General features: G+C 36.5%; 1 protein-coding gene across 1 annotated transcript in view; it reads left to right on the plus strand.

Moving 5' to 3' along the window:
* Positions 1 to 24833, plus strand: part of LOC149808598 (methylmalonate-semialdehyde/malonate-semialdehyde dehydrogenase [acylating], mitochondrial-like) — a 44013-nt gene extending 19180 nt beyond the window's left edge. Inside the window, exons 11-15 of the mRNA XM_089979766.1 lie at positions 2902 to 3031; positions 8501 to 8682; positions 10983 to 11162; positions 20656 to 20754; positions 23974 to 24833. Coding sequence (XP_089835892.1) covers positions 2902 to 3031; positions 8501 to 8682; positions 10983 to 11162; positions 20656 to 20754; positions 23974 to 24075 — 693 coding nt within the window. The 3' untranslated portion in view covers positions 24076 to 24833. The remainder of the gene's footprint in view (positions 1 to 2901; positions 3032 to 8500; positions 8683 to 10982; positions 11163 to 20655; positions 20755 to 23973) is intronic.
* Positions 24834 to 26444: the final 1611 nt, after the last annotated feature.

Below are 26444 nucleotides of genomic sequence, written 5' to 3' on the forward strand. Positions count from 1 at the left end.
GTTTTCTCTGCTAATACATTTAGTATCTGGATGCCATGTTTCATTGCATTTACCTGTACAGGTTGTCTTTGAACCTCTTACGGCTAGTATGTTGAATTATTTTGGTTTTTACATGGACAACTTCATAGCTTTATTAAATTGTTTCCTGGTAATGCTATAAGGCATTGCTCTGCACCAACTTTGTGTTCAGTAAGAAGATATAGGTGCAGAGCTACAACAGGTTTATACATTCTACTCCATTTGTCTTACAGATTAGACTGTGGGCAAAGTGCAGAAATGCACGACTAAGGATGAAGAGACTATAAGCCTACCTTCTGACATATCCTCAGTGCAGGAATGTTTGGTGGAGAAGGGAGATAAATCAACAAAGCGTTCTTTAGTTACAAAATGCCAGAATTCTTCACCATCAGAAAAGGCCCAGGCACCTATGTCACCACCATTGCTGGTGATACGTTTAGGCCTTACCTCCACAGGGTCCCACTTTACAGCTTTTTGATGTTAAACATCACATGAACGAACAAAAGCAAGTATCCTTTTGTTCTACTGGTCACATCAATCAAACATTGCATAACCCATCCCAGCATTGTCTCAGATGACATCCTCCCTTCAAACATTGCTTTATTTCCATTTTGACTGGCCCAGACCTACAACAAAGGATCCCCAGGGACAAAGACCTGAACAGAGGAAGTTTCCAGAAAACAATCTGTTGTCCAGTCAATTGAACCTGGCATATACTGGCAACTATGGAGACCAGTCATACCCGCAGGAGCAGACCTTGATACTCTTCGCCAGCTCCTATAATCAGGCAACTGCCTCACCTCATGTAAGCAAAGCCAATGATGCTTGCTCTCAGGCTCCTTTTTCACTTCTTGATTTCACCATGTTGCAAGAAGACTCGGCCTTCAGAGCTTAAATTGAAGAAGTTTTCTGTCTTTTGCCTCTGGAATTCTTCCCTCCTCTTCCTACATTATCAGCCTCCTGAACCAGGGATCCAGCGTCTGTTGATCTTGTCATGAAAGGTAGAATCCAGCAGCAAGTTACTTCTGCAGTATGGCAGATTCTCAGGCATTTTGAATTGTTTAACATCAGTTACAAGACCCCAGCAATAACCATGTCTTTTTTCACAAAACACGTTTCATTAAGTCTTTGTCGGCAATTCTACTATTGCCATACACCAACCTTTCATTTGGAAACACCACTAGTTGACCAGGACATTGCAGCTTTGGGAATGACAATACCATCCTCTATTCATATCAGTCAAACATCTTTCATTGACACTGAACATTTGGTCCACAATGTAGTTGTCATGGGCTCTTTGTTGGACTTGGTATTGATAGCTGTCTTCCAACAGGCAGAATAGAACTCATCACCTCTTACTCCGAATTCCATGGTACATGCATGGGAGTTGGTCTCTAGAACAGCCCAGGTCTTTAACAGATCTGCTCAACAAACTTTAACCAATGCCATCGAATCAGCTGCAAATTTACATATTGGCAGAATGGACCACTCTGGTGACCTAATAGTTAGGGCATCTGCCTCAAATACGGGAGATTGCGGGTTCTAACCTCAACTGAGCCATAGCACAGAATTATAAAAATGGTACAATGATTCATAAAAATAGTACTAACAACTGCCTCTCCAGGCGCTCAGCACTAAGAGGTTAGTGTTAGGACTGGTCAGCCTGGTGTCAGGATAATGTGGCTGGGTGTGACATCATGCTATATGTCTGCGGCATAATGACCCAGTGCTAGACATGACTATAAACTGCCACACTGCATACAACATAGTGATATGACTGAAATGTTTTTAGTAATCTCAGAGTCAACCATACCCTACTGGTGCCTAGATAGGGGACTATTAAACATAGGCAGGTGTATAATGTGCCATTCAGATCCCTCTAGTTGAAATTTAGGCAATTTTTAATCAATATCTTTTTTTTTATACACCTATTGTGGAATTTGAATATCTTTACTTTTTTTCTTGTACTACTAAATGTTCCTGTTTATTTGGGAGAGTTTATCTTCCTAAATTTTATGTAATTTTTTTATCTTACATGTTTAAGATCAAATTTTTAATTGACTCAATAATAAAAATTACTTTGACGTGCCATTAAATCATATACGTGCATACTTTGGTTCTTTAATAAATGAGATCCATGCGCATTAATTAGGCACTTCTTTATCTGATTGGCTAAGATTATTACCTATCTAGAGATTATATTTTTCATCCTGTTTGTTAAAATGTGTAGATAGGCCTTTTCTGATCTGGGATGAGTTTATTAAGTTTGTGCAGATTATACACACACAGTTTATCTGCAGGAGATGCCATATTTAGTTTGTGTAGGTCAACAACACTCTGGTCTACAGGTGAGATACCACGTTATGTTTATGCAGGTTATACACCCAAAGTGATCCACAGATGAGATACTTTGTTCAGTTTGTGCAGATTACACACACACAGTTGTACACAGTTGAGATACCATGTTAAGTTTGTGCAGATCACACACACACAGTTGTACACAGATGAGATGCCATGTTAAGTTGGTGCAGATCACACACACAGTAGTCTACAGGTGAGTTACCATGTTAAGTTTGTGCATGTCATCCAAACACAGTGGTCCACTGGTGATATACCACGTTACCTTTGTGCTGGTCACATGCACACAGTGGTCCACATGTGAGATACTATTTAAGTTCATGCAGGTCATACACATTGGTTCCACAGATGAGACACCATGTTCAGTTTCCACAGGTCATTCATACACACTGATTCACAGGTGAGACACAATTTTAATTTTCTACAGGTCATACACACATAGTGGTCCACAGGTGAAATACCATATTTAGCAGAACCCGGTTCAAGAATTTAATCAGTCTGTGATGAATGTTGTGTATTTTTCAGTTGGTGGGTGCAGCATTTGGAGCAGCAGGACAGAGGTGCATGGCATTGTCTACAGCTGTGTTTGTTGGAGAGGCAAAAAAATGGATCCCAGACCTAATTGAGAAAGCCAAGAAACTCAAAGTCAATGCTGGTACAGAATTACAATGTGTAGATACTAATTTGATCAAGTGAATGATGAAATCTTGTATTCATTATATTATTATTTCAAAAAGCTCTTTAGTTTTGATGGCCTGCAAGTTTATACAAATAATGCTGATCTGCAGCCGTCACAAAAAATAAACCCTCCTGATCCAGCCTTCCTGGAAATACAAAAAAAACAAAACATTTCTGGCTATGTATTTATGTAGACAAAGGGAAGAAACTCTTAACAGGTAAACTCCCCTTGCTACCTGCTAGATGGCCACCCTTATGTACCAGTTTTTTTCTTTTACTGTCATGTGGTAAAGATATTGTCATTGTCCATAGATCTATATACTCTTAAATTTTAAAGTCAAAATCATTTATTTTTCAGTAGTATAGTAAGTCTGAATGTTGTTTCATATGGTGCATACAATATTTTTGTCAATTATGGTGAATTAATTCATGTATTTTAAATTATTGTATCATTTATTAAGAATTCAATTTCACCAGAAACATTTTGGGAGCATTACTGATTAAGGTGTTTTGATAATATGGTCTACATTGGTTCATTTTATGTATATTTGTTGTATGCACTTGTTTGTTCCTCTTCTTCATTACATTGATGACATCCATGGGCACTATGTTTAAACAGTTTAAGGCATGGGGGATGGAGGATATCAAGATACCATTCAAACACAGAAAAGCACCAAAACATACAGTATCTGTGAATGAAGTTGAATCATTGACTAGTCTCATGAGTGTTGTTGAGATACCCACTACATCCCCACCACCTCCATGACAATGCAGAATAGTGCCAGAATCTGTGAATATAGTTGAATGGTTCATTAATCTCATGGGTGGTGTTGAGATGCCTATCTGCACCCTATAATGCAGACACAAAAACAGTACCAGAAAATGCTGTATCCATCAATACAATTGACAGCACAGACCTTGGAATTGCATGTGATTGGTATGACTTTTAAAGTTTTGATGTCAGTATGTTGACAAGGAGAAATGTTGTTCTGGGATTAAACCTACATCTCATCCAATGAGGCATTAAGACTCGAGAACAAATAGGACCACGTGAGTGAGGCATGAGGGCTTGCAATCTTGTACCCCTTCCATGCATGAAAATATTAAGAAAACAAGTCTGTCATAAAGATTTGCTTTTTGACCAATATAGTATAAATAGATGGTGCATGCCAATACTATAGACAAATGACACATATTGTACCAGTTGGCTGGACTGCAGACCTGCCAACCAATATGATTTTGCAGTAAGTCTTACAAAATTGACCCTTACAATATGGACTTACAGAATGAAAAAAAACCCTACAGAAATAAGATTTTAAAATAAAGATAATCAGTTCAGCCGTGTTTAATTTGGATCTGGGTTTCATATTAGATTTAGTGGAGTTAGTCAGGGAACCAGACTAACTTTCCTTTAGACAAAAAGCAAAATAGGCCTTTTAAAAACCGCTAATATCAGATCAGAAGAATAAAAAGTAATATTCAGCTTCTTTTGAATAAAAGCAGGAAGGGACACAATTAGTTTTATTAGACATCAGATTTCTCATTAGGGTTGGCAAGTATGGGACCGCAAGGCAATTATCATCTTTGTCGTGCAAGTCTGACTACAGACTGTCTAGTCCAGCCATGTGGACAAGCTGTGTACCCAACCATCCAATCAATTTGACTGACCATCCTTATGAAAACAAACTAGCATTACTCGTATAGCTATCTGACCAGCCAAACCCGTTGCACCAGATTGGCATTCCATCATGACATCACTACTAGCAGTAGATCCAATGGGCAAAATGATGATGCATGCTGATGATACTTCATTATCATTTGCCCTCAAGAAGGTGATGAAATAGAAATGGCAGAACATGCCTGTCTAACAATGGAAGAGAAAAAATTAAGTTGACAGCAGTGATAGAGAAAATCTGTCAGATTTTGTCTCCATCAGAATGCCATTCTCTATGTTAAATCAATTCTACTTACAAGTGAGTGCCATAGTAGATGTAGATGATGATGATGACAGTTCCTCATTGGAATCTTGCAATAATTTATTAAGTACAGCATCCGTGCCTCCCTAGTTAGTAATATCATCTCTCCATCAACTTAATACTGGGTAGTATGTGTCTCCTCTACCTAATACAGACCTTTCAACCCTTAAATTTTTTGCCATTATTCTTATGAAAATGACCCTTAATACTGGGTAGTATGTGTCTTCTACATAATGCAGACCTGTCAACCCTTACAATTGTTGCCATAAGTCTTATGAAAATGACCCTTAATACAGGGTAGTATGTGTCTCTTCCACCTAATGCAGACCTGTCAACCCTGACAATTTTTGCCATAAGTCTTATGAAAATGACCCTTAATACTGGGTAGTATGTGTCTCTTCTGCCTAATGCAGACCTGTCAACCCTTAAAATTTTTGCCACAAGTCTTATGAAAATGACCCTTAAGATATAAACTTGTCTTAAAAGCAAAAATAATAGAAATATGATTGTTGCCGAATAATCTGGATAATTGGTTCATCTGTATTTGATTTGGATCCAGGTTTCATATTAGAATTAGTGGAATAAGTCAGGGAACCAGACGAACTTTACAGCAGTACATCAGCTGCTTTCAAGTGCACATCTTTTTTTCATGCAATGCATCTACATGATCAAACTGTTGATTGCATAATTTTTTTAAATGGCATTGAGCAAGCAGTGCAAGTTGAAGACAAAAGGGAAAATAAGCCTCTTAAAAATATGTTAATAATCAACACACAATAAAAGGGAATATTCAGACTCTTGTGAATACTGAACTTTTAAATGCTTTTTCCAGCTTTACAGTAGCAGTGTATGATATTTTGTTACACCTTACTGAAAACTGGTCAAACTTGTGGAGAAAAAGATCAACTGCCTTACGGAGACAGTCTCATCAGGGTTGGCAGGGCTGCTAATACCGGGTAGTATCTTTGTCTTCCCATCTTCCTAATACCAACTAGTATCAGTGTCTCCCAATCTACCTAATGCCATGTAGTTAACTGAGTCTCCCCATCTAACTGAGACTGGGTAGTATCTGTGTCATCTCATTTACCTACTACCAGGTAGTATCAGTGACTCTCCTTCTGTCTATAATCAGGTAGTATCTGTGTTATCACATCTACCCAATACCGGGTAGTATCTGTCTCCTCTTTGTCTACCTAATACCAAATAATATTGGTGTCAAACATCTACCTAATACAGGGTAGTATCTGTGTCTCCCCATCAACCTAATACTGTGTATTATCTGTGTAATCCCATCCACCTTACACCTGGTTGTATCTGTATCTCCCCATCTACTTAATACTGTGTATTATCTGTGTAATCCCATCCACCTTACACCTGGTTGTATCTGTATCTCCCCATCAACCTAATACCGGGTATTATCTGTGTAATTCCATCCACCTTACACCTGGTTGTATCTGTATCTCCCTATCTACCTGATACTGTCTATTATCTGTGTAATCCCATCCACCTTACACCCGGTTGTATCTGTGTCTCCCCATCAACCTAATACCGGGTATTATCTGTGTAATCCCATCCACCTTACACCTGGTTGTATTTGTGTCTCCCCGTCAACCTAATACTGTGTATTATCTGTATAATTCCATCCACCTTACACCTGGTTGTATCTGTATCTCCCCATCTACCTAATACCGGGTATTATCTGTGTCTCCCCATCTACCTAATACGGGGTATTATCTGTGTAATTCCATCCACCTTACACCTGGTTGTATCTGTATCTCCCCATCTACCTAATACTGTGTATTATCTGTGTAATCCCATCCACCTTACACATGGTTGTATCTGTGTCTCCCCATCAACCTAATACTGGGTATTATCTGTGTAATCCCATCCACTTTACACCTGGTTGTATCTGTATCTCCCCATCTACCTAATACTGTGTATTATCTGTGTAATCCCATCCACCTTACACCTGGTTGTATCTGTGTCTCCCCATCAACCTAATACTGTGTATTATCTGTGTAATCCCATCCACCTTACACCTGGTTGTATCTGTATCTCCCCATCTACCTAATACTGTGTATTATCTGTGTAATTCCATCCACCTTACACCTGGTTGTATCTGTCTCCCCATCAACCTAATACTGTGTATTATCTGTGTAATCCCATCCACCTTACACCTGGTTGTATCTGTATCTCCCCATCTACTTAATACAGTGTAGTATGAGTCTCACCACCTTCATAAAACGAGCTAATATCTCTGACATCCCATCTACCTATACCAGGTGATATCTTGGTTATCCCATCAACCTAATACCGGGTATTATCTTTGTAATTCCATCCACCTAATACCTGGTTGTATCTGTATCTTCCCATCTACCTAATGCAGTGTAGTATCAGTCTCCCCACCTTCATAAAACTGGCTAATATTTGTGCCATCCCATCTACCTATACCAGATAGTAGCTGTGCCATCCCATCTACTATACCAGGTAGTATCTGTGTCATCCCATCTACCTATACCAGGTAGTATCTGTGTCATCCCATCTACCTATACCAGGTAGTATCTGTGTCATCCCATCTACCTATACCAAGTAGTATCTGTGCCATCCCATCTACCTATACCAGGTAGTATCTGTGTCATCCCATCTACCTATACCAGGTAATATGTGCCATCCCATCTACCTATACCAAGTAGTATCTGTGCCATCCCATCTACCTATACCAAGTAGTATCTGTGCCATCCCATCTACTATACCAGGAAGTATCTGTGTCAGCCCATCTACCAATACCAGGTAGTATCTGTGCCATCCCATCTACCTATACCAGGTAGTATCTGTGTCAGCCCATATAATATACCAGGTAGTATCTATGCCATCCCATCTACTATACCAGTTAGTATTTGTGTCAGCCCATCTACCTATACCAGGTAGTATCTGTGTCAGCCCATCTACCTATACCAGGTAGTATCTTTGCCATCCCACCATCTACCTATACCAGGTAGTATCTGTGCCATCCCATCTACCTATACCAGGTAGTATCTGTGCCATCCCATCTACCTATACAAGGTAGTATCTGTATCATCTACCTCATACCAGGTAGTATCTGTGTCAGCCCATCTACTATACCAGGTAGTATCTGTGCCATCCCATCTACCTATACCAGGTAATATCTGTTCCATCCCATCTACTATACCAGGTAGTATCTGTGCCATCCCATCTACTATACCAGGTGGTATCTGTGTCAGTCCATCTACTATACCATGAAGTATCTGTGTCATCCCATCTACCTATACCAGGTACTATCTGTCATCCCATCTACATAATGCCAGATAGGATTTGTGTCTCCTTATCTTCCTAATACTGGGTAGTATCTGTTTTTTTTGCTCAGCCATAATTTGTGTTGTAAGTTCTCCTTAAGAATTTGCAAGGCAGGTCCATGTTTTAAATTTATGTTGAATGTTTTTTCATTGCAGGTAAGGAGCCGGGGGCAGATGTTGGGCCCTTGATATCCCCTGAAGCTAAGAAAAGGGTATGTGAGCTAATTCAGTCTGGGAATGATGAAGGGGCAGAAATTCTCTTGGATGGAAGAGGTGTTGCTGTTAAAGGCTATGAGAAAGGAAATTTTGTTGGACCAACTGTCATCCACAATGTCAAGGTAAGATAAACCTAATATTGGAATATAGACTTTTCTTTATGCAGATACAAGGATATGTTGGACTGATTGTAAAAAATGGAAATACCTCCACCTAGTTAAAATCATATTATGTCAAGAATGCTATGGAAAAACATTTATCCAGGTAGTATGCACATTATTGAAATCGAAAATTTTATTTGAAGAAAATAGAATCTTTAGGACCTTTTGCATGAATTATTTTGGAGTTTTCAAAATATGCTTTAAAAAAGTGATGAGCTGAGATAAAAAATCAGATATGTCATTTTCTTCAGTTTTCATGTTTAGCTCTACTTGTCATAGACCAAAGATCTTATGAGATCACCCATTGTATGTTATGGAATTTCCATTGTATTTCTGTCCCTTGGCATAGCTAGCTTAAGTTTGTTATCTATAACTGTCCTAAACTTCTCGGAGAATTACCATAAAACACACATTCATCTTAAAGTTTAGCTGGTATAAATGAAAATTATGCTGTACAGACATCAAATATGGCTACCCTAGCAGACTTCAAATATGGCTACCCTAACAGACCTGAAATATGGCTACCCTAGCAGACATCAGATATGGCCACTCTAGCAGACATCAGATATGGCTACCCTAGCAGACATAAAATATGGCTACCCTAGCAGACATCAAATATAGCTACCCTAGCAGACATCAAATATGGCTACTCTAGCAGACACCAAATATGGCTACTCTAGCAGACATTAAATATGGCTACCCTAGAAGACATCAAATATGGCTACTCTAGCAGACATAAAATATGGCTACCCTAACAGACATCAAATATGGCTACCCTAGCAGACATCTTGAAGATCTGGCTATTACTCTTCATACTGAATTATTGGTCATATCAGCATGGTTTTTTTTACCTCAAGTTTCCTTATACTGTTGTGTGGTCCTAAGGGAAAACTTTTCAGCTTAGACATCGAATAGAGCCACCACTGTGTCCATCTTGAAAATCTTATTATTGCTGCTCCTCATTAAAATAATACCAGGTTTTCTCCAGAAGTCTTTTTATGGTGTTGAGTTGGTCTTGCATGAAATTTGTGCCTGTTTGATATCGAGCATGGTAGCTATCTTAAAAATCTAGTAGAGCTACTCAGGCATCCAGTTTGAAAATCTTGTTATAACTACTTCCCCTGAATAAATAATCATATCAGCATGCTGTTTCTGCTAAAAGACTTCTTATGATATCTGATTGGTCACAATGAAAATTGTGCCAGGTTGACCTCCAATATGGCTGCCACAATGGCAGTCTGGAAAGTATTGTCATTGCTACTTATCTTAGATGGCTGGTCATGCCAACTTCATGTATTCACCAGAAGACTTCTTATGATGTCTAGGTGGTCATAAATGGAAATGGTGTGCATCAGATACCTAATATAGCTATCATGGCAGACATTTTGGAAATCTTGCTGTTGCTACTCCTCGAAAACAGAAAGTCATATCAGCATGGGATTTTCACTAAAAAAACTTCATACAATGCTTGTTGGTCTTAAATTAAAATGGTGGTGATATGATGTCCATTATGGCCACTATGGCTGCCTTCTTGAAAATCATGTTGTCACTACTATTAAATGGAAAGTCATTCTGACATGAGGTTTTCATTTGAAGAGTTCATATGATGTCTAGTTGATTCTAAATGAAAATGATGCAGATTTATCCACAATATGGCTACCAAGGAGGGCATCTTGAAAATAGAGTTATTATGATACTTAACTGGCCTAATATGAATATGGTGCTATTCATATGTCCAATATGGCTGGATAGTCATATTAAGATTGGGTTGACATCAAAGACATCTAATGACGTCTTCTTGGTCCAAAATTAAACTGATACCAATCTGATGTCTGGTATGTCTACCACATATAATTTGAATATCATGTTACTGCTGAAGAATTTCAGATGGTTTCAACATTCAGAAGTTAATGTCTACTTTGTCCTAATGAAAATGGTGCCAGGCTGACATCCTATATGTGTGTCACAGCAGCTAATTTGAAAATATTGTCATTGAAGATTGATAAAAGGAAGAAAGGTACATCTTAAGTCCTGGAAATTCATTTTGTCCTCTAGACATCAGTGCATTCAAGGAATACTTGTTGCACTTGGGAAGGCTTGTCTGATGTTTCAGTGAATAGGCCTCGTACCTTTTTATGGTCAGGTAAGAATTGCCAAAGAAACATATTGGTTTCCATGAGGTCAAACAGTTATAATTCTTCTGTATATTTCATAAATAAATCAAAATGTATTCTCCATAAATGTGTTTTTGGTCATTGTAGCCAAACATGAAATGTTACAAGGAGGAAATCTTTGGTCCTGTTCTGTGCAGCATGGAGGCTGAGACACTTGATGATGCAATTAAGATCATCAACGAAAATCCCTACGGAAATGGCACTGCTATATTCACCACAAATGGAGCTACTGCTAGAAAGTTCACAATGGAGATTGATGTTGGTCAGGTAGGAAACGATCATTAAGTTCCTGTTACAAGGATAAGTCTGTCTCATGATGACAAGTCCCTCACAATCACCAGTCCCTCTCACAATCACCAGTCCCTCACAGTCACCAGTTCCTCTCACAATCACCAGTCCCTTTCACAGTGACAAATTCCTATCACAATGTCAAGTCCCTCTCAAATTGACAAGTACCTCACAGTGACAAGTCCTGCCCACAATAATAAATTTCTGTCACAAGCCTTTCATTTAAAAAACTGTTTATTAAGATACTTTTTGGAGTGCCAATTTTCATGGTTTTGCCAGCCAGAAAGACAACATTTTTGTTGGTACTTAAATTTGTGAACTTTGGGATAGATGCCTCTTGTTTCTATAAAAGGATCATTGTTTGGTCATTAAATTCATGGTTTTTAGAAACACTAAATACACAAAATTAGGTACAGAAATGTAGTGAATTCACAACTCAGCCTGAAAAGGAAGCATACCAAAAGAATAATCTAAACATATTAATTAGTATGATTTGCAAAAGAAAGCCAGTCATGGTACCACAGTCTTTGACATTTAAAAGTAATCCAGCCTGGAAGATAGTTTTCTAATGTGAGTTAAACATTTGTATGTATAGGGATACATATAGGTGTAGATTAGAAGAAAATTACACCCTATTCCCTGTGCTTTTATAAAACCATTGGGCATATTGTGATGCCTTCCATTTGTCTGTCTTTAAACCACATCACCATCTGAACTTTTGAGTAGGAATCCACAAAACTTTATAGCTATGTTGTCCTAGGGATAACCATCTCACAGAAGGGCATCATCCTTGACACCCACCACAGGTACCACATCAGCATCTGAGAGGGGGTCAACATTTACAGGGACACAATCAGATATTTTTCAGATAAAAAAATATGAGGGGCCCCGAGTGGCCGAGTGGTCCAACGCGCTCTCCGTTACGGATCACTGCCATCTCACCTCTGTCTGCGTGGGTTCGAGTCTTGGATTCAGCTAGTGTGGATATGTGAGAAAGCTTGCCAGTAGCTTCTCGTGGGTCGGTGGTTCTTTCCGGGGTTTTCCCGGGTTCTTCCTCCACCATTAATACTGGCCGCCATGTATAGCCTATCGTTTGCTGAAAAATGGCGTTACACCCTACAACAACAAAAAAAATCAAAATATATGTATGCGGTCATATTGGAAGAATGTGTGATGGATTTTGTAATTGAAGTATATGAAGTTGGAAGTTCTTAAGTATATGTTATTTTAAAGACATTCAGTTTTATCTGGAACTGAAAATATTTTTTCTTGTAAAACAATCGCCATTCTTGAAAAATGATTTAACTGCAGCAGGAAACATTGCCTTGACGACAAGCTGTACATACATGACTTCTTATGTAAGCTGTGATATTTTCAGAATGTTAGAATATCTTTTACAGTATGTTTTTTTAATAAAAAGTTCTGTTTTATTTGATGACTTGTTTAATATATAAAGTGCTTCTAACTTGCCTGTTTCTGGGAAATTAATAACACTGATGACATTTTATCTGCCCATCTTCTGTGCACATTTTTCATTTAATGAAACAGGATGTATACAAGTAGTCTCAAATAAAGGCTACAGTAATGTAAATAGTGACAATATGATTCAGTCAATCAATATATACATCTCTTATAATTGAACACCTTCTGCACCATTAACTGACCTGCCAACCCTTACAATTTTGTCATAAGTCTTATGAAAATTACCCTTAAAATACAGACTTATGGCATAGAAACAAAAACTATGAAAAAAGATCATTGCCAAAAAATCAGGAAAATTTGTTCACCCCAGGGTTCATAGGGAGCCTAAAAGACTAAAAAAGACTTGAGATTTCATTTTAACCTAAAAACTTTAAAAAAAGAGCCTAAAATGTTATAAATTAAAAGTAAACCTTAAAAGTCTACTGACAACCTGAATCAATAGTAAAAAGGTAAATTTAAGTTTTTATATGAAAAAGTCAGCGCTGCACGATAATAATAAAAATGTAAGCTGCACCAAAAATCAGCTACAGCTGTCGTTCATCCAGGCTATCAGTAACTTGCACATCCAGTTTATCCTGGCTTGCAGTAATGGCAATCAAGACACGTTTTCAAATGAGTTGGCTATCCAAACTGCAGTACATTCCTTGGTTGGAAAAAGATGATGTGTTTTATGCCTGATGTAAATTGTGTAAAAAAATCGTTTAATATTATAAGATTGGGTGAAAGTGGCTTACAAATACACGCAAAAGGAATAAAACATCGAGCGAACAAGAAGAGCATATTCTCCACATTTGACTTGAGAAGTCTTGACTGTGAGTATAAATATACATTATCTGTCTGTCTATCTATCTTTCTCTCTGTCTGAATTATAGCATCAAAACTAATATTGCAGAAATCACATTGAATTTGAAGCCGGTCAGACTATTTACCAGAACATGGGAAAATACTGGGAGCAAAAATAAAAGCTTGTGAAAGGGTTTAATTCTCTGAAATACTCACTATTTTAGTATTTTCTAAGATATATATTTTAGTTGTTACTTTTGCATAATTTTGCTTTATCATCATTATTATCCTAGACTTAAGTATTTATAAAAGGGTATTAAATGGGAAACAACTGTCATAACTGTAACAGTAAGCTTACCTCCCCAATTTCAAATTTCAAATTTATATATAATTATTCAAGGTGTGTACCTTTTATTACTTTATGTTGGGCTTCATTTAAATTAACAATGATAAAACTAAATCAAGTTAGAAAAGTAAATAGAATATGTGTTGAAACTCTTCTGACAAGCTATACATTGCAGTACATTGAATGCATAGAAAGTACCAGCAGTATAAAAATTATGGCATGAAAAAGGCAGAATTAAATGACAATACAATAATATTTAATATATTCTTCATGATATATAAATGAAAAACTTCAGTTTTTTTCTTCTTTTCTAGCATCAACAGCCTGATTCAGGAAAAGTACTGTTACCACAAAATCCGAATTCTCAACCATCTTGTTCAGTAGTGTCTACAACCTCAGCATCTCTACAAGATCACGTAGCAAAAGAATACACTAAAAGCAGAAATTATTTAGACATTGCATACAGTAGATAAATACTGCAGCTTTCATCAAATTCCGGATTAACAAAAGTATTCCAGTACATGTTGCCAAAAAGTTCAGTCTCTCAGACAGGAAAACATCAAATTTGGCTGCATTTGGGTTGGCTCCGTATTTTACATCTCTTTTGGAGAATCTGATAAAATGTGTAGAGTTTGTTTTGCTTTTTGAGAGCATGAATGATGTCCTTCAAACTACACAAATCGATTTCCATGTTCGTTTTTGGGATCAGGGCACAGTCAAGACTAGGTATTTAACATCAAACTTTCTTGGTCATTGTACTGCCTCAGATATGGTCTCAGCATTTGAATCTGTGACAGTAAACCTGAATTTTGAGCAATCTGATTCAATTACCTATTGATGGGCCAAATGTTAATTGGGCTTTTTATAAGAAGATTGATTCTGCTCTGGCCACTGAACATAGTGTCACATTGTTGAATGCAGCAAGTTGTTCACTTCACTAGGTTCATGGTGCATGCAGGACAGCAATGGATGCTGTTAATTGGAAATTACATAAAATTGTGAGAGCTCATTTCCAGCTTTTACACAACACACCAGCAAGAAGAAAAGATTTTGTAAATGTTACTGGTACTTGTACCTTTCCTCTTCAGTTCTGCAAACACAGGTGGCTAGAGAACACCACCATTGCTCACAGGGCTTTAAATCTGATGGAAGAAAATATGTTGGTGAAGTAATGAAATCAAGTGTTTCTGACCCAAAGACTGAGTCCTTTAAGACTGTGAAAGAAGCTCTTTTGAAGGATGAATTTTTGGCATCTAAATTGCCATTCTTTATTTCACTTTCCAAACATGCTGAACCCTACCTTACAGAATACCAAACTGATACACTGATGCTACAATTTGCTCATCATGATCTGAATGCTATTGCCATAGGCCTCCTCGAGATGTTTGTTATCCCAGAAAAGATTGAGGAAATCAAAACAAAAGACATGGTTACATTTCAGGTGACTTACCCATTAAATCATGTAACCAGACAAGGTTGCTGTTGGCTTTGTTGTTGTTGTATGTTTTAACGCCATTTTTCAGCACAAGATAGGCTATACATGGCGGCCAGTATTAATGGTGGAAGTAGAACTCAGGAAATCCCCGGAAAGAACCACCGACCCTCGAGAATCTACTGGCTAGCTTTCTCACATACCCACATTGGCCGAATCCAAGACTCGAACCTACGCAGACAGAGGTGAGATGACAGTGATCCGTAACGGAGAGCGCTTTAGATCACTCGGCACTCGGGGCCCCTGTTGGCTTTGTAGCAGAGTCTGATTTATTAACTAAAAAAGGTCAAAAAGTGAGTGAGCAACAAATCTTAGAATTTAAGGATGCATGCAAAACTATTGTTTGTTTTGCTGACTAATTCCTCACAAAATCACCACTTCACTATGGTTTAGTGAAATTACATAGCATGCCTTGACCCTGTTGCCATTTTGGAAAGTAAAGCAGAAGCAGAGGCTGCCATTTTAGAAAGCAAAGCACAAGCAGAGGCTGCCATTTTAGAAAGAAAAGCACAAGCAGAGGCTGCCATGTTAGAAAGTAAAGCACAAGCCAAGGCTGCCAATTTAGAAAGAAAAGCACAAGCAGAGGCTGCCATTTTAGAAAGAAAAGCACAAGCAGAGGCTGCCATGTTAGAAAGTAAAGCACAAGCAGAGGCTGCCAATTTAGAAAGAAAAGCACAAGCAGAGGCTGCCATGTTAGAAAGTAAAGCACAAGCAGAGGCTGCCATGTTAGAAAGTAAAGCACAAGCAGAGGCTCCCATGTTAGAAAGCAAAGCACAAGCAGAGGCTGCCAATTTAGAAAGAAAAGCACAAGCAGAGGCTGTCATGTTAGAAAGTAAAGCACAAGCAGAGGCTGCCATGTTAGAAAGCAAAGCACAAGCAGAGGCTGCCAATTTAGAAAGAAAAGCACAAGCAGAGGCTGCCATGTTAGAAAGTAAAGCACAAGCAGAGGCTGCCATGTTAGAAAGCAAAGCACAAGCAAAGGCTGCCAATTTAGAAAGCACAAGCAAAGACTAAATTGAAGAGAATCATGCACTCATTAGTCAGCAAGAGAAAGTTCAGTATCAGATGTTCTGATGCTGTTCATAATGAGTTTTCAGCTTTTGTTGACTCTGCCATTAGCAATGGTTCACTTTGATCTTTTTCAAGAAAGAAAGAACGTATTGACACTTTTATTTATGACAGGCTTGCTCATCAGCAGCAAAATTCCAACATTTGGCAATTTGTGAAAAACTCGCTTCTCTTGTCACAAGAGCAATTCACTGTTGAGAGAGGGTTCTCAGTAAATAAAGAAGTGGAAGAGATAAATATAGCAGAAAGAACTATGATTGCCAAAAGGGTCATTATTGATGCCATAAGAGCTGCCGATGGAGTCAATAAAGTTGAAATCACCCAAGGCTGCTTATCAGTGCCAGTAGTGCATACAGCAAGTATGAAGTGTTTCTTCAAGACAAAAAGAAAAAAAAGGAGACTGAGACAACAGATAGGAAAAGAAAAGCATTGGATGAGGAAATCATGGATTTGAGAAAGAAAAAAATCAGCACTAACTTATGATATAGAAACAATTAAGTTTAGCTGATGACATGCATTAAAAGCTGAACATCAGAAGAACCTTACTTTCATCAGCACATCAAATAGCTTAAGGACATCTGTGAAAAAAACCTGGAAGAACAGTTTGATCTGGACAAGCAGTTCGATAATAAACTAGAAGCATTTAAATATGTCTGAATTTTTCATGACACTATGTACAATGTATATTGCTCTACTTTTATATTATATAAATGATTTAGCCTTTCAATGATTTGTTCATTAAGCTCATATAGATCTTACCTTGCTAAGGATGTGGAAAAGAAGTTCGTCGTATTTTTAAAAATAATGTAAAATTGATGAGTATGCTATTTTTTGTGTGCATGAAAGTCTGAACACTGCAATTCTTTAAACTTATATTTTTTTCACAAAGGCCATAAAAAAATCTTTAAAAAATGCCAAAAGTTTTAGATCAGAAATTGCTACTAACCCTGTCATCCATGTTTGATTTGGATTTAGGTTTCATATTAGAACTAGTGAAATTAGTCAAGGAATCAGACTAATTTTAAAGGGGCACCTCAGATGCTTTAAACTGCACCTATTTGTTCATGTGAAGCATCTGCATGATCAAACTGTTGATTATAGAATTTTTTTTAAATGTCTAGCAAGCAATGCATGTTTAAGACAAAAGGGAAAATAAGCCTAACGAAAAGTGTTAATAATCAACACAGGAAAAATAAAAAGGAATATTCAGATTCTTGTGAAAAAAAAGCTAGAAGGGACACAGTTATATTTATTGGACATTACATGCCAATTCGAATATGACTTGTGATAGGAGATAAGATTGCATCATCCTGTGAAATGGAAAAAGAATTTCCAAGAATTACGTCATGTTGTGAGACAGCAACAAGCCATTGAGCTGCATAGGTTTGGAACTAAAGTTTGTGCAACTGTACTAGTGGTAAATAATGTCTATGCGTGCTTTACAAACTTTTCAGTTGAACATAATGGTTATCATTGCTGCATGTTTTGAATACCAAACTTTTAATTATGTTTTCCAGCTTTACAAAAGCAGTGTATGATATTTTATTACACCTTACTGAAAACTGGTCAAACTTACAGACAGAAATCAAGTACCTTACTGAAACAGACTTGTCAGGGTAGGCAGGTCTGCATTAAAGCCAGATAACTTGGATGAATAATAGTACTGTGGGTGCATATGTGGCCAACATTTTTTTTTAAATTTTAGTCACATCTATGACGGTGAGAATGGGGGGTTTGGGTGATTTTATAGAAATTTAAAATTTCAGAGTTCTATCTCTCACGTGTTTTAAAATGTCTCTTTGATCAGTGAACCAAGTTGTTGACATGTCAGATTGGGGCCCTGGGTTATGCCTTGGGGGGGTCTTTCTCCAACCCTTGGTTATAAACCTGGGGCCTCTAAAACTTTAATATAATGGGTGGAGAGGGTGGATTTTCCATGTTATAAATTAAATGCATTGTTTATATAAATGACTATTGCTGAAAGAGTGAATTGAACACTGTGATATGGCTTACCATGAAATCTGTATGCAAATGTTTCATGATATATATCAAGTATGATCACCATTCATGTGGTAACAATATCACTGTTATCAAGTTTAATCTTGTACATTTTTAGTGCTTATAAAAATCCTCCTTAATCTTACATCACACAAGAAATATGTTTATCACTCTTAAATTCCCATCAAAATTATTATGAGTAACATGATTCTTGATAACTTCGTCAGCTGACATGATAAAATAAATCTCCAGCCATGATGGCCAATGCCTGATCACATGACTGGGCTCGCACACAATATTTGTCACATCTTACATTGATAAATTTTGATTGTAAATGCTGACCTCCTTTTAAAATTATGAGTATGTTTAGAACTTTTAGTATTCCTCATTTTTATGCTAGTCCATGTATTTTCAATGTTGTAAGCGTTCATTGGTACTAGTTTACTCTTCACCCATGCTTAGCAGTCTTAGTTACGACTTAAAAGACTTTGATGTTTGATGGACGTGATACAGTTCAAAATGTTTATTTATTTGCTACTGATGAGTGCAAATGGACAAGGGATGCTAACTAAATTGCATGATCACCATCAGTTTGTGTCACTGGTTTTAGAGTATCTGTTCGGCACAATCGGTGTGCCGGACAAACAATTGGTCAGAAATATGTCACATAACTATTTTCCAAAGAGTAAATACGAGTGAAATTCAGTGATTGGAAGAAAGCTGCCAACAGGACTAGCATCCATAGAAAGCAGTCTCCAAGAGGACTAGCATCCATAGATAGCAGTCTCCAACAGGACTAGTATCCATAGATAGCGGTCTCCACCAATTTACGGTCTTGAGGTATATCTCATTCAGATGATAAAAGTTATTTACATAAGACAAGTCAATGAATTTTTTTTATCACTAAATTTGTTTTTGAGTCTTGGATTCGGTCAATGTTGGTATGTGAGAAAGCTTGCCAGTAGCTTTTCATGGGATGTTGGTTCTTTCTGGGGTTTTCCCGGGTTCTTCCTCCACCATTATTACTGACCGCCATGTATAGTCTATCGTGTGCTGCAAAATGGCGTTAAACCCCACAACAACAACAACTAAATTCATTTAAGCTACAGTAAAAGTCCAGAAGTTAACACATTTCTTTATTATCAAACTAGATGGAAGTTACATCTTAGTACAGTCATTGGAATCAGTTCAATACAATCACATTTGAATCACGGCTGTTGATTCAGGCTTCATGCAAAAGTAATACTGTGCCACACTTAATGTAAGTTTCTATCTCCCTAAAACTTTAAGGCTTAATAATAACAATAATTACACTGTAGATCATCCATTTCTTGTGTAGGTAAGATTTGGGTTGTGAAGGTCAGCATATAATAGCGTTTGTTTATCACATTTATATTATACATATTAATCAGATATATTTCTGTTTTAGTCTTATTCTTCTTTTATTAAGCATTTTATCACAATTTCATAGTTAAAAAAATCACAATTTCATAGTTAAATAAATCACAATTTCATAGTAAAAAATCACAATTTCATAGTCAAAATAAAAAGGTCCAATATTAAAGAATTTCTTTAAACTTATTATATTTATATATGTTAGCACAAATTCTCCACCCCCCTCACTAGTCCAATACATATACATGCATAGATGGCATGAAAGACAATCTGTACTTGTAATTGACAGTGACCCTGGAGTCTATCCCTATATATTTTTCAATACATTTTAATATCAGTAATCACTCTACTTGATTTTTCTTTTATGCCAATAGATATTTCGCATAGAGACATGAATAGACTCGCTAAAGAAAGTTATTGGACTCAAAAGTTAGTTACTTTGTATCCTAATGGCCTTAAAACCAAGACACTGTATAACATTGTATAAAATGTTAAGTAAAAAATTGATATGTTGTATATCCGTTACAAATATATAATTGTAAGTATGACTGTTTGTCTCTATTTTATTATTTTACTCTCTATACATACATACATACGTACACACACACACACACACACGCACACACACACACACACACACACTTTCTCTCTCTTTTGGGCTTGAAAAACAGATCATTGCATGCATTCGACATTGGTCCCCGGATGGATATCCCCACAGTGAAACCTTGTGGATACTTACCTGTCATATAAGACTTAAGTTACATTCCCAACTGACATTTGCTCCAGGAGCAGTTATTACTATTAGTGACCTACCCTAGAGACTCCAACCTTGAGGTGAGGGTATTAATAGGTAGGCCAGAAGATAACATAGTTTACAAACAAGAGAATTCATGTTCAAATTCTTTCAGGTTGGAGTGAATGTACCGATTCCAGTTCCACTCCCAATGTTCTCCTTCACTGGTTCCAGGGGCTCCTTTAGGGGTGACATGAACTTCTATGGAAAACAGGTATACAAACTCTAAATAACGCATATACTATCACATAATTTTTGTATGATCCTGAAGAAAGAAAAAAAAGTGTAGATAAAAATGAAGATAAATAGAGTGAGATGTCACATCTGACATGTACCTACACTTTCTTGACCTACATTTTATGTAGCAACACCCATGATGACCAGTTAATATAGAAACATAAAGTTGGAACTACTTGCTTACAATTGTATCCTTTTCAAATAACTCCATTACAAAACTCTTCTTGAAATTTGTTTAGGAATACAAAAGAAAATTATTTAAGAACAAATTTAATTACTTCTAATAAGTGTGCCTGAAGAAAAGTTTCAAAAGCCCATTACACTTACATTATAAATTATGCACTTTTCTCCTGAGTGGAGATTTAGGTTGAATAGAGCGTTGTTACAGCAAAATATTTGCACCTGCTTAAATTGGCTGTCTTTTCAAGTTTAAAATTGGTTTCTAGAGTTGTAAGGATTATCTGAGCTTTAAGTTCTGCCATCATTTGTTGTGTTAAATTGCCAGATCAAAGAATTCATAGCCACCATACCCAATTGCCTACAATTTTCTGTAAAATCAGTGGTTTCCTTCAAAAATGTTTCTATTTTATTGGGAGAAATTTTTAGTTAATATTGATGGTGTGAAGTTATCGCAGTTCAGATTTTTACATTTTATAAATTGTAAATCTACCTAGGTGTCTAAACATCAGTGAACCTTTGCAGCCATGAGGTCAGACAATTTTCGAGTGTGATTATTGTCCCACACCTTTTTGTGAAAGGCATATACATAACATCTGCATTTGTGTCTATACACCATTTATTAATTTATACTCTGACTTGTGCATCATCATTAGAATGTGTGACATCAAGCCAAACTTTGAGGCCATTTGAAATTACGGGATGAATCTTGGTATTTTCATACATCATCATAGAAAGTATGTTATGTACCTCAAGCCATAACTTTGAGGCCATATGAGACTAAGGGATGAATCTTGGTATATTTGTAATAGAATGTGTGACATATACCTCACGCCATAAACAATGAGGCCATTTTAGGTTCAGCGATGAAACTTGGTATATTCATATATCATCATAGAATGTATGTTATGTACTTCAAACCATAACTTTCAGGTCATTTGAGATAACTTGGAATATTTGTACATCATCATAGAATGTGCGACATGTACCTCAAGCCATAAACTTTGAGGCCATTTTAGATTCAGGGATGAAACTTGGTATATTTGTACATCATTATAGATGTGTGACATGTACCTAGAACCATAACTTTGATGCCATTTGAGATTAAGGGATGAATCTTGGTATATTTGTACATCATCATAGAATGTATGATATTTACCTCAAGCCATAAGCTTTGAGGTCATTTGAGATAACGGGTTGAAACTTGGTACATTGTCATTAGAAAGTATGTTATGTACCTCAAGCCATAACTTTGAGGCCATATGAGATTAAGGGATGAATCTTGGTATATTTGTAATCATAGAATGTATGACATATACCTCAAGCCATAAACGTTGAGGCCATTTTAGGTTAATGGATGAAATTTGGTATATTTGTACATCATCATAGAATGTGTGACATATACCTCAAGCCATAACTTTGAGGTCATTTGAGATTAAGGTATGAAATTTTGTATAGTTGTACATCACAGAATGTGTGAAATTTATGACAAGCCATAACTTTGAGGCCATTTGAGATCAAGGAAGGCAACATGGCATATTTGTACATCATTAGAATTAAAGATGTCAGAAGTTTGCTTTTTTGTAATTCATAGAGGCCTACTGGAGAACTTTTCCTAGGGCCCACAAATCCTGTCTGTAGTCCTGCATGGTAGTCCTGTGTAGGCCACAGACACATAACACTATCAGCATTATGTTTTTCATCACTTTTGAGCCCTTTCAGTTTTAGAGATAAAATTTGCTACATGTTTACATTATGATTAGAGAGTATTTAATATACCACATCAAGAGTCATATCTTCAAATATAATGTCACTCAAAAATGTGTTGCATTCCATAATCTTGGGTTTCCTATCTTCAGGTTCAAGGTCCATGGTTTCTATTTTGGTTGCTCTTTGATTTACTTTGTCTTAAAATCTGTTTGAGGTTCAGTATGAGCCAAGGTACACTTCACTTTTCTTTTTGATAGTATCTCATGTCAGTCAAGGTCATATCTTCAGGGTCAAGGCCACTAATCGATTTCTTCCCCATTTCTTTGCTTTTGCTATGAGATGTAGACTTGAAAATTGATTAATATCTGATTCATCATATTCATTCAACTGTTCTGTTACATGCAGCCACATATCTTTTGAGGCCCAAAACTGCCGCTTTCTTCTCCTTCAGCATATAGATAATGGAATTCAGTTTTTCAGTAAGAATAAATACTTCACTTCTTTGTGGGCTTCAAACCCAAAATCTCTGGGGGCTTCAAACCAAAGCCTGTGTGGGCTTCAATCCAGTGTCTGTGAGTTTCAAACCAGTGTCTTTGTGGGCTTCAAACCAATGTTTGTATGGGCTTCAAACCACTGTGAGATTCAGAATAATTCACCTTGGAACAATGCTTTAGACCACTCAACCACAGATACATACAATATGAAGTATAATAGCTTATGAAATGCTGGTTTATTTAATTTGGATTGAAACAGCATGATTGTTACATTTTTTGTCAAATTTATTAAATACAAAAAGAAAAGGAATGTTGACAAGTGACTTTTCATTATGAGATCATATTTGGTTTTATGCAAGAAAAAACATTTAGGTTTTAAATTACTAAATTTCTCCAAACATCTTGCATATTTTTTTCATTGGCTTTCTTGTGAAGACATTGCGTGTCAGGCAGCTACATTTCTACTGGAATTAGCATCTGCATCTTCAACTGTTTATTATGGTTTTGGTTAAAGTTTCTTGATTATAATTAAATTGGGAGGGGGTCAACATGAAGGTTCTGACCTTGTTAGATTCCTTAAGAATTTTTCTTTATAATTAATTATTATAAGACAGAATTCACAACTAGTTAATTTTATTCAATGTTCACAGCACTGTGATTGACCTACACAAAATGTCATTATCACACAATCTATTTGCTTTGCAGAAAACATTGTTGTACAAAGGCAGTTTACCTTGAAGGGCAAAATTTTGTATTTTTAATGTTCCTATATGTGTTGTATACAGTGTAATGATTATATACTTGTCTTCTTTCAGGGAATCCAGTTCTACACTCAGCTTAAGACAGTCACACAGATGTGGCGATCTGAGGATGCTGGCGTGTCCAAACCAGCTGTGGCCATGCCGGTCATGAGATAAACTGTATGCTTGAGACCATTGAGGCAAATATTTTTAAATGGAACAGTTGCATTGTTCCATAATGGATATACATGGTATCAAGGAATTTGCTAGTTTTAAATTTATGTGTGCAAGTGCCACATTGTTTTTTATGTATGTATGTTTGCATTATTTTGTAAAGAAGAAAATCATGAATACCTTGTTTCAGAAATAAATGAAACAAATTGTCAAACAGTATTTTTCAATACTCCAATCACTTGACAGTATTCAGAATACTTGAATTTTTGTTACTGTCTATACTCTTTTAGTGTAAAGAAACTTAAAAATAATATGTACCTAATGAAGTACATTCATTGCAAAGTAAAAGTTGCAGTCTTGAACAGTTACATTAGTATATAATGTCCTTGATTTTCTTCCAGCCCCACAATTAAAAATTGATTTCTTATGTAACAGTTTTGATACAGAATATGGACTAGTCACTGTCTCAAAGACGGGTGGATAAATCTTGATTAAAAGACATATTTTTTTATCCGTTATAGAACTTTACATCGATTGCAATCCTAATGTTTGCTACAGTTTGTGTGTACATTGATAAAAGTTACCCAAGTAAAAATCTTTGCATACCATTGAATGGTTCTGATAAACTTACTTTTGCATAAAACCTTTTTCTAATGTTGCCTAGTTTTGTATTCACTCTATGGCACTGTTTCTGTACCATGTTTGTTATAATAAATGGAAGAAATGATGTTAAAATTTATAATAAAGGATTTTGTTCAGTTTTTTGTATCTTTAGCAATCGCCTTGCTTCCATACATCTTTCCTAAGACTATTCTTGGAATTGTACTGTAAAGAAGTTTTGTAGTCTAAGGACAGGGTATATCAGATGATCATAATTAACAAACAAAGGTGGACAGATGGATGTTTTAGTACAGTAAAACCTGTCTTGAGAAAACATTGCCATGAAAGACCACCTGTCTTTAGAGAACAGGTTCTTGGTATGCTGAATTATTGATTTAAAACATTTTAAACACTTGTCATGAGAGACTACCTGTCTTGAGATACCATTATTTTATGGTGGATTGTGGGGGGGGTCTTTTTGACAGGTTCTGCTGTATAAACATGTATGAAAAATCCTTTTCCAAAGCCTCACAGTATCTTATTCTAAAACTATATTTTGCTGAATCTGTCAGTTCATAATTTGCCCTTGCATGACCTTTGGCCTAGTTATAACTTTTGTGAGACAAGGCCTGAGGTAGCTTCTGCCTGTGATATAGCAAGGATCCTTTATTAAACAAAAATGGAGTTTTGGTTATGTTTTTGTTCTGTTGTAAAGGGCCATAAACAGACCTGACAACTCTTATGATTTTTCCTTAAGTCTTATGAAAATAACACTAAAATTATGAACTTATGGAATGATAGCAAAAAGTATGGAAATGTGATCATTTTTTTCTGTTCAGGATATTTTTTGTTATGGTTCGTTCTGGATCCTGATTTTCATATTAGACTCCATGTTCGGATCTGGATTTTCATCTTAGACTGAGTGGATTTTGGTTGGGAACCAGATTAACCATGCAGTGGTAGCTCAGATGCTTTAAACCTGTCTATTTTGTTCGTGAGAAGCATGCATCTGATCTAGACTTCATTTTTCGTTTTGTCATCCGGTCGTCTGCAAATGTCTTCTAAACAAAAATGCATGAAAGGTGGAGAGGACACCCAGCCTCATAAAAAGCTGAAACAGTAGTTGCAAATGTATAAAACAGATTACTCAAATACTTAGTCATACTTAGAAAAAAAGTAAATAATGGTGTCCATTACATTTATTGCACATTATGTTGTGTTGACTTGAATGTTTCCCACAGTGGGCAAGATGACTGTTGCCACATGAATTCCAAAAAAAAAACATACAGAATATGTTGCAATGAAATCAAGTTGCAAGTCGCTGACCTCTATGGAATTTGGATCTGCAGTGCCAGAAACTGAATTGGAAGTCATTAAGGCCAAAGTATATTTTACAAACGTTTTGGTTGAGCATGTTTGTTGCTATTGCTGCATCTGACCATTGCTTCTAACTATTCAAGTACCATATATACTCGCGTATAAGCCGAATAATTTAGGAAAAATTAAAGGCCTGGAAGAAAGATGTCGGCTTATCCACTTGTCAATGTCTAAGCTTGACAGTTTTTAGATCTTTTTGTTGACTACTAACGGCTGTAAATCTTGGGACAAGAAACAGTAATTGTTTTCATGTCCTATGACATAGGCATGTAAAAAAAATAACTTTCGGTAACCCGATATTTATTAAACTTTTATAAAGTACTATGATTAGTTTTGTTATTATGTTGCCAGCTCATATTTTCTTATTTCTCCAAGACAAAATTAAATAAAGGTAA

This window comes from Sinohyriopsis cumingii, chromosome 1 (assembly GCF_028554795.1).
Source record: "Sinohyriopsis cumingii isolate HCF-2022 chromosome 1, ASM2855479v2, whole genome shotgun sequence".
Taxonomy (NCBI): domain Eukaryota; kingdom Metazoa; phylum Mollusca; class Bivalvia; order Unionida; family Unionidae; genus Sinohyriopsis; species Sinohyriopsis cumingii.